Source organism: Dipodomys ordii, unplaced genomic scaffold, assembly GCF_000151885.1.
Source record: "Dipodomys ordii isolate 6190 unplaced genomic scaffold, Dord_2.0 Scaffold124, whole genome shotgun sequence".
NCBI classification, from domain to species: domain Eukaryota; kingdom Metazoa; phylum Chordata; class Mammalia; order Rodentia; family Heteromyidae; genus Dipodomys; species Dipodomys ordii.
In genome coordinates, this window is record NW_012267340.1 from 3,277,624 (window position 1) to 3,289,716 (window position 12,093).

The 12,093-nt window shown below is 46.5% G+C and overlaps 1 protein-coding gene across 2 annotated transcripts; it reads right to left on the minus strand.

Annotated features, from left to right (window-relative positions):
• Positions 1-5,312: 5,312 nt before the first annotated feature.
• Rnf7 (ring finger protein 7) lies at positions 5,313-12,087 on the minus strand. 2 transcript variants are annotated; one of them, XM_013029931.1, is made up of 3 exons: positions 11,864-12,087; positions 7,646-7,693; positions 5,313-6,199 (listed from the first exon to the last, which is right to left on the minus strand). In XM_013029931.1, exons 1-3 carry the CDS (start codon positions 12,029-12,031, stop codon positions 6,143-6,145), a joined length of 273 nt encoding a protein of 90 aa, XP_012885385.1. In that variant the 5' UTR covers positions 12,032-12,087; the 3' UTR covers positions 5,313-6,142. The 2 variants fall into 2 exon arrangements, with proteins under 2 accessions (XP_012885385.1, XP_012885384.1); XM_013029930.1 differs by having other exon boundaries at positions 11,857-12,087.
• Between the last annotated feature and the right edge of the window lie 6 nt (positions 12,088-12,093).

The following is a 12,093-nucleotide window of genomic DNA, read 5'->3' on the forward strand; positions in this document are numbered from 1 at the left end:
GCGCGCGGCAGCTGGGGAAGAGCATCAGACTTCCAGCTTTTTTTCTCTCCTATTGCCTGGAACATTGGAGAAGCAATCGCTTCATTTGTAAGGGGCTCCATGTGCTAGTGCCTGGAACATTGGAGAAGCAATCGCTTCATTTGGAAGGGGCTCCATGTGCTAGTTTAATCGGAAGTTTCACGGAAATATAAAGACTTGACCATGTGCATCAAATTGAAGTTTGGCAAAATATCTAAAAATGGGGTTGCCATTTGTGTAACATTTTTTAAAAATGTGGAGTTATATTTTGAAACATCATTTAAAGACTACTCCGTGTCTGAATGGGCATGTGCTAATGGCCGATTTACAATTGTGCTGTACAATTATATATATATATGGCTGGGTGCCAGTGATGGCTCATGTCTGTAATCCTAGTTACTCAAGCATCTGAGATCATGAGTAACAGGAGGATGGTGGTTAGAGGCCAGCCCAGGCCAAAGAGGCCACAAAACTATTATCTCTAAACTAATCAGCAAAAAGCTAGGCTGGAGGCATGTCTCAAGTGGAAGAACACCAGCCATGAGTCATCAAGCTGAATGAACACAAGGCCCTGAGTTCAAGTTCTATAATTGACTACATACATAATAAACAGAAAGATGCCATTTCAGAGATGAAATAACCTCTAACCTCTTTCCCAACGCTTTTTTCTTTTTTGGCTGTGGGGCCTGAACTCTGGGTCTGGGTGCTGTCCCTCAGCTCTTCAGCTCAAGGCTAGCACTTTCCCACTTAAGTCACAGCATCACTTCCAGTTTTTTCTGCTTATGTGGTGCTGAGGAATCGAACCCAGGGTCTCATGCATGCAAGGCAAGCGCTCTACCACTGAGCCACCTTCCCAGCCCCTTTCCCAACTCTTAAGTCTCAGAATATCAAGTGATTGTAGCAGTGACTACTGTGTATCAGTTCATTGGTTTTGTTGTTTCACACATGGCACTGGGGATTTAACCCCAGACTCACCTCACATATGCTAAGGGTGAGTTCTACCACTGGGCTACACTGCCAGCCCATTACTGTTCATGCATTTGTGGCTGATAAAATAGGTTGACTTAGCCAACATCTGTTCTCAATTATTTCCTCTTTTCTTTCCCAGCTTTTCCCCTTTTCTCTTCTTCAGCCAGGAAGCCCAAAGTTCTCCCAGTGAATTGGCCATGTGACACTGCTCTACCCAATGAGCTGAACTCGACGATGGCAGGGAGGGCCTCTCCCAAGTCAAAAAAACGTTCTCTTGTCCTTCCCTGATCCCCAAGAACATAAACATGAGGCCTGATCTGGACCTGGGAAGGGGGCACAGACCAAGTCAAGAGCAGGAAGCAGAGCCTGGCTCCTCAGTGCAACTCTGCCCCAGGGGCCAGCCCGGCCTGCTTGCCCTGGACTTCTTACTGCACTGTGGGAGACAGTCAGGCCCCATCTGTGGGAGCTGGTGGAGTGACGTTTGCTGAGGGATTTGCAGCCAAGCCCTGATGATTGACAAGATGGGAACTGTCCTGAGCCTGTCTTCTCAAGGGGCTCTGAGTACTGAGACACAATTATACTTCTACCTAAGCAGAGGGGCTTCACATTGCCGCTGTGTCAAACCTTCCGGGAGCCGCAGTATAACACAGACGTAAGATAGGGTTAACCGGGTCCAGCGTTGTTTTAGCAGTTCTAGAAATGCTAGGCAAGCACTCCACCATCTGAGCCATGCCTTCAGCCCTCTGGGCTTTATTATTCAGATGGGTTTCACTTTTTCCCACCAATTTTATCTCCACTTCTCCCCCCCCCCCTTCCTCCATGGAGCTTGAACTCTGGGCCTGGGCACTGTCCCTGAGCTCTTCTGCTCAAGGCTAGCACTCTGCCACTAGAGCCACAGTGCCACTTCTGGTTTTCTAGTGGTTTATTGGAGACAAACCAATAGAGCCGGGCGCTGGTGGCTCATGCCTGTAATCCTAGCTACTCAGGAGGCTGAGATCTGAGGATCATAGTTCATAGCCAGCCTGGACTTAAAGAAAAGTCCTTGAGACTCTGGTCTTCAATTAACCACCAAAAAGCTGGAAGTAGAGCTGTGGCTCAAGTGGTAGAGCACCAGCCTGGAGTGAAAAAGCCCAGCAAGAACATCAAGCCCCCACAAGCCATTATATAATGAAGGCGAGAAGCTGGGAGGTGACAGGGCTTTCTATGTATCACGCACAATTCCAGAGGCTGAAAGTCGGGAACTGGATCTTTGTCGGCATTTTACAAGGTAGGTGAGAATGCCGTTCCTGTGTTTGTTGAAGAACTAGGCACAGAGAAGTCAGGGGTTTGGAGCACGATCACCCAGGCCGGTCCAACACTGCAGCTCCCCTGGGAGGCGCAGCGGCTGTGCCCACCAGCTAAAGGCTGCTGGCAGCCAACCAGGACTTGGGGATTCTGTTCCAGCCACGGTCTCAGGGTTAAGCACATAGCCAGAGAGAACATCATTGTGCCTAAGCTTGCTCGCTCCTGCTCTCAAGAGTTATGCAAATGAAAATTGCCGGTTGCATTAAAACCATAAAGATAACCCCAAATCAAGTGGTCAGAGCATCTACCCTTAAATGCCTATCTGTAAAATTTCAATTACATCTTTCGACAAAGATGGAAAGTCTTCAATTAGAACAAGAGGTCAACAGTGACCAAACCTTTTCTTAATGTAAAATCTGAAAATCATGTTGAATGAATGGTTAGAAAAATACAATAGGTGAGTCACAAAGGTCCCAGCCTTGTTTTATGGGAACTCCTGTGTGCTATGTGTAATCTAAGTCAGCTGACGAGTTAGCCTTTCTTAATCTTCCTTCTCTCTCTTTCTGTATGGACAAGCTTTCAAATAGGAAATCCTATTTGTGAAAAATGTGTTTATAGTAATCTCATCTACAAGTTTCCTTCTTTTTACCTGTAGTGCTTGTCACCGAATCAAACAGAAACATAGCGTCCAAGGCTAACTTCTGTGTTGGAATCCAGAACTGACTGAACACCAGGCCTAGAACACTATGAACACAACTTGGGTGCGCAGCTGAGCTGGTATCACTCCCAGGGCAGGGTCGGGGAGCAGGGAAGCAGAGGACCAGCGCAGCTTTGTGCCCATCCCCCGTCCTCTGCCCTCACATGCTGGTGTGTAACATAAGCAGGGCTTTGTTCGGAGGCCTCTTGGAGCTTTGCTGGGAGGGAGGGGCGGGGATCAAAGCATCACCATGGACCGCATTCATCCGCGCTGACACACTGGCCTCAGGAACGCACAATTGCACTGCAAGGCCAAGGATTCGCTTCTCATTTTTCTGGATGGAACCTTCTGGAAAGGTCAAAAGCTTCTGCAAGGAGTACCATACAAATGGATGAAACATGTGAGAAGCATCATTTGTTCCGGTTGAAATAATATAAAACTTTCAGAGAAAATAAGTCACAGAAACGAACCCCAAATTTTCCCTAACAGAGGGTGGGGAGGGCTTGTGCTTTCAAGGGTACACGTGTTCACCTGGCCACCATGGATGCTGAGCTCAGCAAACAGGCCTGGGCACCTGAGTATCTTCGTTGCTTAGTTTGTACTGTCTCCACATTCCTGTGTGTACCGTGTTCACCAGCAAACGCTGCTTCTCAAGTGTGTGACTCCCTTGAGTCACATCCCTTGTTGATGTCGCAAGTGCACCTGGCCTCGATGGTAGAACCCCGTGCGCGGGCGGTCCACAGACGGCCTCTCAGAATGGGGGTGGGGGCTGGGGGTGGCCATGGGCTTATCTGAAATGAATGTGGTCCTTTGTCAGCCCGAGGCGCATGGGAAGGTTGTAAGGGCACAGAACAGGCCTTACCCGTCTTTCTCATCCAGGGCACTTAGGCGTTTGTGACACTGATAGTCATTGAAGAGACTTTCAAGGAAAACGCATCACCTTTGCATTCTTGTTATTTCCCCCCCTCAAGTTTTAGAGCTTCTCATGTGAGCTGGTAAAAGCTGTTGAAGAAGCGTGTGAGCTTCTATGCTCCAGGGCTTTTGTATTCTTCCTCTTGTGTGGTCCATCGCCTCCAGGTGCCGTTTTACCTGAGTCAGGTTCTGAAGTTCTTCCAGATAAAGACTAAAGGGCTGGGTGGCCTCCAAAGACGGAGCACTCACACCTACCCCCAGGACTGACCTCCTTTATGGTTAAAACAAGTGCCGAGCTACCTTCTGAGTTTTCCAAAGTAATGGTTTGCAGGAAGTTCCCTCTATGGACCAGAAAGTATTTCCAGAAATATAAACCATAACGGAATCTTTTTTTCTTGTTGGTCATGGGGCTTGAACTCGGGGCTGGGCGCTGCCCCTGAGCTTTTTCAGCTCAAGGCCAGTGCTCTACCACTTTGAGCCACCACAGCTCACCTTCCCATAGTGGAATCTTCTTTATAAGTAGTTAATATGATTGGGTAGAGCGGTGCAGGCCAGCACTGGGGAGGCTGAGGCAGGAGGCTGGAATTACGGATCAGCTGAGCTACAGAAGACCTTGCCACAAACAGTTATGTAGTTGAGTATACAAATTCTTCCCCTTTATTTTGTGCCTTCCGAGTAGCTAAGATTACAGGAGTGAGCCACCAGCACCTGGTTCAATTTTTTTCCATTTGTTTTCTATTATATTTTAAAACATTCTGACATGAATCGACATTCCTTAGATTTAAAAACACTCAGAGTGCACTTATCTCTCTTTGGGAGGGCTGGGGGGAGGGAATAGAAATGGAAGGACAAAGGGCGAATGAATGCAGCAGTGGTACTCACTAGACATTGTGTTGAAAATGAGCCTCACTTGTGGCTGGGTGTGAGAGGGGAAAACTGGGTGAGAGCGAGGGAAGACACTGTCCAAAAATAAATGTACTCATTATCTGACCTCTGTAATGGTAACCCCTCTGTATAGCACCTTATAAACAATAAAAACTGAAGAAAAAGACTCAGATTGGCAAACTGAATTTGTTGAGTTTCGTTCTGTGGACTTCAGAACAGTTTTTTTTTTGGGGTCCAGTCGTGGGGCCTGAACTCTGGGCCTGGGCGCTGTCCCTCAGCTCTTCAGCTCAAGGCTAGCACTGTACCACTTGAGCCACAGCACCACTTCTGGCTTTTTTCTTTTTACTTATATGGTGTTGAGGAATCGAACCCAGGGCCTCAGGCATGCAAGGCAAGCGCTCTACCACTGAGCCACCTTCCCAGCCCCCAGAACAGTTTCCACAATTTGTCCCCTGGTGTATGTGCATAAAAGTGGTCTTTCCTCACACATTTATATTTCCTATAATAAATGTCAAGACTGCCACAGAAGAAAGAGCATATCAAGTTCTTCACATTATTTGACAAATTAGTTTATTAGGTTTAAGGCTGAACATGAAATTCTAACAATGCAAAATAAACTGAATAAACCGTTTGTTAAAACACCGTGTAATAAACGTTTGGCCAGTGCTCCTGGGGAAACACTGCCCTTCATTAATACTTTGCCTAAAATCCGCACCACCCTGAGCAGCCCCAGATGGTCGTCTGTTGACGGTCAGCAGGCCCTGGCTTTCTCGAGTCAGGATGCTCAAAGGCAATCCCAATCCCAGCCTTTTAGGGCAAAACTACAGTTATTTTCCCTGTTCACTGGCCCAAAGGTAAAATTCTCACATCAAATACACGTGTCATGGTTTCCCTCTCCCAACCAAAAATACACATTAGGAACAAGCTGAGAACATCGGCGGGCTTTTCACCACACCTTTTCGACTCTTTTTCTACGTGTTGGACTGGAGTGTGGGCAGCGCTCTGGAACAGAGGCTCCCTTAACACCCGCACGGTGGAAATTGACAGGGTCCTTCCGTTTGCACTTCTCAGCCACGTGTGACACACAGAGGTAGGAAAGAGCATCTTTAATAAATTATCTTCTTAATAGTAGAGAACATATGAAATTAAGCCAACAGAATGCTAAATCGCACCTTCGACGAGTCCCGAAGGCCCAAAGACCCGAGGTGTTGTGCGTGAAGAGCAGGGGCTGTGGAGGGCCTGGCCTCCACCCTGCCCTGAGCAGCAGCCATCTCCAGGGGCTGCCAACACTGCCCGGGACCGGTTGGCTGCACTCTCACTTGCCGATTCTCTGGACCACCCAGTCCTGCTGGCACAGAGGGCAGCGATTGTTCTGTTTCACCCACAGGGACATGCAGCAGTTGTGGAAGGAGTGGTTGCACTCTCCCCAGACCACTGAGAAAGAAAGAAGAGCAGGGGACAGGACAGCGAGTTAAATCACTATGCTCAAAAACACAGCCTATGTTACAGCGTGAAGAAAGATGGTTAAGTGTGTCAAAATAAAAATCCCCATCAACAAAACACACAAAACTCACATGTGTAAGTTACATTTAAGAGACAGGTTCCTGGGGAACGAGGGGAGATGGATTCCCCATCCTTTTAGAGAATCTATCGGTGGTAAGGCCCAGAACTAAATGGCTTAAGTCTTCCCAAGCACACACATAAAAGGACCGTAGGCAGCTTTGAGTTTGACTTTATTGATTTTATTTAACAAGACAGCGCGCATCTTACGTGCTCTCAGTTCAGTGGTTGTTATAAAGAGATGGCAAGCTTGTAAACGCTATCAGCTATACTTCTGATCATGAGCTCTAGTCTGACGGCCATAGGCAGGGACAATATACACAGCTAACAAAGACACTGCAAAGAGGGCAGGCTGGAGAGAAGTTCCTCTCCCAATTCTCCATTCCTTTTTTTTTAAAAAAAATAAAAATAAACAAGCAACATTAAGAGCCATTGAAACCAATGAACAATGCGAGCTGAATGTCACTGCCCACTGAGCTAGATGGCAAGGGAGCCAGATGAAATGAGAGAGAAAGCACTTCTGGTGGAGGTGGAGGCGGGCTGAGGAGGCTGGAGGGAAGGGAAGCAGCCAAGTCCCTTGGGAGGGGGAAGCAGGACCCGCCATGGCTGCCCTGCTCTCCCGCTGCCTAAGAGGTCAGGAGGGCTGCCGTCCCCGCCCATCCCCACTGCTTTGTCTGCCAGTGCTAAAGAGCTCTCAGTTGGCTAGCTTAGAAAAATGAGAGAGAAAGACACACTGGAAGAAACTCCACAGCACTTCAAAAAGCAACCCAAAAATGACCACCACAACAACTAGGACGCAAAACCTTTCAACTGCTGGAAGTATGGAGCCAAAGGCAATTTTTGTAGTTAATCTAAGACTATAAAAAGAATTTATAGATTTCAACACACAAACCACACTCTTTAAAAGAAGGCCCGAGGCCTGGAATTTTTTCTCCCTTAGTTAAAAAGTTAATTACTCCATCATAAAAACACTGAAAACTGAAATGCTTTAGTGGAGTCTAAACTGACCAGTAACATAGCCCAAATCCAAATGTTATTTCGGCAAATTCCTTGTTTTATAATTTCCTTAATAGGAGGTAATCTGATTAGCAAAATGCTCCCTATGGCCAGTGTGGGAGATGCAAGCAGCTCCTAATCACAGCAATACAGGAACTCACAGACTCAGTCAAGGCCTTTCAAGAACCAACCTTTTATGCAGATAACAGGCCACTCACTGCTTTTCAGTTTATTTTTGTGTACTGATAGAGTCAACCTTAACTGCACATTGAAACATCCCACCCTGAGCTCGGGTTGAAAAGCAAGACAGCCATTAGAACATACCGACACAGTCCTCTTGTTTGTTTTCCGCTTGACATCTGAGACAGGCATCTAAAAGCAAACAAACAGCCTTTCTCATTCTCTTGAGTAGAATGCAATTTCTAAAATCCAGACAGACCGTTCAAAGTCAAACACAAGCCCGGAGGGTTGTAGAGGAAAATAAAAGATGCCTGGGATTGATTTCTCATCTGAAAATAACTATTTCAAGAGAAATAGAAGCACAAGGCATTCTACCATGTTACTTATGACCAAGAGCAATTTCCCGAGGACACTATCTTCACAAATTCAGATGAGCAGATGGCTTGGCAATATTGTACCCTCACTTACTAGGTGAGCTCACCTCTATGCCCATACTGCCCACCTCAGGGGTAGTTGGTCTTCCAGATACCAATTTAAATAAGTCACTCTCATGTGCTGAAGAAAATCTAGAAGATAATCTTCAAGTCTACGGGAAGGTGTATTCACCACATACCTTCTTATTTTTTTTAGATATGTGATCATATAATCTACATAAAAGTTAAATCAAGAAATTTTTCTACTTCTTTCGTAAGCAAATTTTCTTGAGGCATTCTTACTTACTGGCATAAGTACCATATACATTCGTGAGAGCTTTGCAAATATTCAAATTCCAGATTCCAGGTACCCCTGAATACTAAGCTTTTTCTAAGAACCTACTCTCTTTACCAGTTAAGTCTGAGTGAGCCTAAGTCATCTGTCTAATAAGCAAAATATTTTCACCAATTACCTGGAAGTAGAAAGTAGGGCTGGGAAGCTAAGGGTGTTGAATATGTTTCTGAAATCCATTATGTAGTATAATTTGCCTTTTTTTGCGGGGGGGGGTATTTTAGGGACTAAGAAAGTATCTTTATTCACTATTGACAGGACAAAAAAAAATTTTTTTTAGCATAAATAGAGAAAATAGGTGGGTAAACATAGCAGCAGTGGAGTTAGCAAATAGCAACGCTGGTTTCTGTGCAGGCATCCGCTTGCTCCTCTTGCAAGCTGTGACCCTTAAAACAACATGGCCACCTTGACTCCAGCCACTGCGCTCCATGGTGTGGATGAAAACAGCCATTCTGAACTGCCCTAATCCCTCAGTGTGGACTTGCATGTACGGGGGACAGCAATCTGAGCGCGACCACCTCTCATGGGACCATTAGCAAAGAGGAAGCAGGACAAGTTTCAGAAAAAGTTCTAGTTATTTATCTTCGCGCTATTACTGGGGCTTGAAATCAGGGCCTGGACACTTACACTGAGCTTTTTTGATTAAGAGAGGCATGAGCCATGGGTGCCCACAAAAATAAAAAACTTCACTACTATTTCTAATATCTAAAGCAGCTTATTTCTAAGGAGCACAACAACAGTAACATCTTTCAGAATGATGCTAGGGTGGGAAGTTTCCTTCTGTGTCACCTGACCACTAACATTTATCTCATAAACAAAGTACTGTACACAGGTCCTGAATATTGTTCTAAACCCAAAGTACAGTTGCTGTACATATTCTAGATTCATCTTGCTATAGCAGAATCTCTCCTATAATTAGAAGGTTAATGAGTCATTTTTAGCCCATACTTTGACCTACTTTAAATAGCTCAGTAATGTTTGTTGCAAAATTTCAATATTATTTTAGGTTTTTCCATTTCCAGTTACTATTTACAATTCTCTCCCTCAATGGAGAAAATAGCTTTTCAAGAGAGTAATCCTTTTAAAATGGCCTGTTGGGTACATTCTTTTAAAAACAAAAATGAGCTACCAGTTTAGCTTCCTTTAAACTAAACAAGATACAGAAGATAAAATTTTTCTAAGAACAAAAAGATAAAAGCCTTAAAAATGACTCCCAAAGGCAATCATGCTATTCAGTATACACTATGTGAAAAATGACCTATGTAACTTTTAGGCAGGGATGGGAGGGGAAAAACTGTGAAGGAAAGGCTGACACCCGCCAAGGAAAGGCATGCACTTATTACCTCACTGATGAAATGGTAATCCCTCTGTGCAACACCTTAATAACAACAATAAAATTATATTAAAAAATGATGGGGGGGGTTTAGGAAGAGATGGGAAGGGGAAACAAAGGAGGAGGTAACAATGCTTGATAAGAAATGTACTCATTACCTTGCCCATGTAATTGTAACCCCTCTGTGAGGTATTTTCACAATAAAAAAAATTAAAAAACAGGGCTGGGAAGGTGGCTCAGTGGTGGAGTGCTTGCCTCGCATGCATGAGGCCCTGGGTTCGATTCCTCAGCACCACATAAGCAAAAAGAAAAAAGTCAGAAGTGGTGCTGTGGCTCAAGTGGTAGAGCGCTAGTCTTGAGCTGAAGAGCTGAGGGACAGGGCCCAGGCCCTGAGTTCAGGCCCCACCACCGGACCCCCCCCCCAAAATTAAAAAACAATGACTCCCACACTAGAAATTGCCACTCTAATTCATAGTAGAGATAGAATTGTAGACAATCTAGATACATGGGGGGGAAAAGTGTAGTGGGTGTAATATACTTGAATTGTGTCCACAACCAAGGTCTTTCAAGCTAAGAATACAACTTTGTCTAAGAATAAGAAATTACTGGGGCTGGGAAGGTGGCTCAGTGGTAGAGTGCTTGCCTTGCATGCACGAGGCCCTGGGTTCGATTCCTCAGCACCACATAAGAAAAAAGCCGGAAGTGGCACTCTAGCTCAAGTGGTAGAGCACTAGCCTTGAGCTGAAGAGCTGAGGGACAGTGCCCAGGCCCAGAGTTCAGACCCCACGACCGAACTCTCCACCCCCCAAAAAAACCAAATTACCCAAAAAAGAAATGCACTTATGTAACTGTAACCCCTCTGTATATCACTGTTAAAATAACTTAAAAAAAAAAAAAAACAGCAACAGGGGTTGGGAATGTGGCTTAGTGGTAGAGTGCTTGCCCATGCATGAAGCCCTGGGTTCAATTCCTTAGTACTATATAAACGGAAAAAGCTGGAAGTGGTGCTGTGGCTCAAGTGGTAGCATGCCAGCCTTGAGCAAAAGAAGCTCAGGGACAGTGCCCAGGCCGAGTTCAAGCCTCAGGACAACAAAAACAAAAACCAGCAACAAAGAAAAAAATTTGAATACTGTTGTTAGAACTCTTTAAAACAACCCTTATGAGTGAGACAAGGGAATACAAGCTGAGAAATCTCTTGATTTCGACAGGCTTAACATCTCATTCCTCAAGAAGAAACGAGTGATTCTCTTCCAAGTTTCTCCTTTTTCAGGGCAGGCTACAAAACGTTCAAACTAGGAAAACAGCTTCTTCAATGATCCTCAAGACGTAGGCCCTCTCTATGTGATTTTATAGGCTCTAGTTAAAAGTACAATGCGATGCGTATGGCTGCCTGAGCAGCAGGCTTCACTAGATAGACCCCATCCCCTCCCTCCCAGCCCCCTCAAAAACAAAACAAAAAACAAACAGAAAGAAACAAACTAAAAGCAAAAAGCATGGCCCAATGGGCAGAACGCCAGTCTACCAACTGCGAGGTCCAAGTGTTCGAACACCAGTAGCGCCCAAACGAAAAGACACAACTTGGATGTGGGAAGGTGGCTCAGTGGTAGAGCGCTTGCTTTGCATGCCTGAGGCCCTGGGTTCGATTCCTCAGCACCACATAAGCAAAAAGAAAAAAAAGCCGGAAGTAGCACTGTGGCTCAAGTGGTAGAGCGCTAGCCTTGAGCTGAAGAGCTGAGGGACAGCGCCCAGGCCCAGAATTCAGGCCCCATGACTGGACCCAAAAACAAAACAAAACAAAAACCAACTGCGAGGTCCAAGTGTTCGAACACCAATAGTGCCCAAACGTAAAGACACAACTTGGATGTACATGGCAGATGGCTTTCAAGGGAGTCAGACAGCCTTGAGCATACAAAACCCGCGGGGACTGCGCTGAACTTTTTTTTCTCCGCTTTTTAGGTAAACTTTGTTTTGTGTTTCTCACGCTTATCTGTCCTGCGAGTCCCTGAGGACGTCTCGGTGGAAGAGGAGTCCGGAGCAGCCGCCACCGGTGGGTGACCATTACCAACTGCCGGGTCCTGCTGGGGGGCGGCCCGCCCGGGCCTCGTCTGGCCCATCACCGGGTGTAATTTCTCCCATCACCACCTTCTACCGCACCACCATTTGGAGCCTGGGCAACGGCCCTGCGTCCCGGGGCCCTCCTCCCCGGCGTGGGCCCGTGGAGGCCGCCCGCCGCCGCGGCCTGGCGCACAGCGCTTACCCATCACCTGGACCCTGCAGATGGCGCACGTATCGCACTCCACGTCCCAGCTCCACATGGCCACCGCGTTCCACTTCTTCAGGGAGAACATCTTGTCGCCCCCGGACTTGGAGCCTGCGCTCCCGGAGTGAGAGGACAGGGCGCAGGACTCCTCGCCGTCCTCCACGTCGGCCATGGCGACGGCGCGGAGCCGGCGACGAGGTCGTTGGGCCGCCGGGAGGCGGGTGACGAGTATGG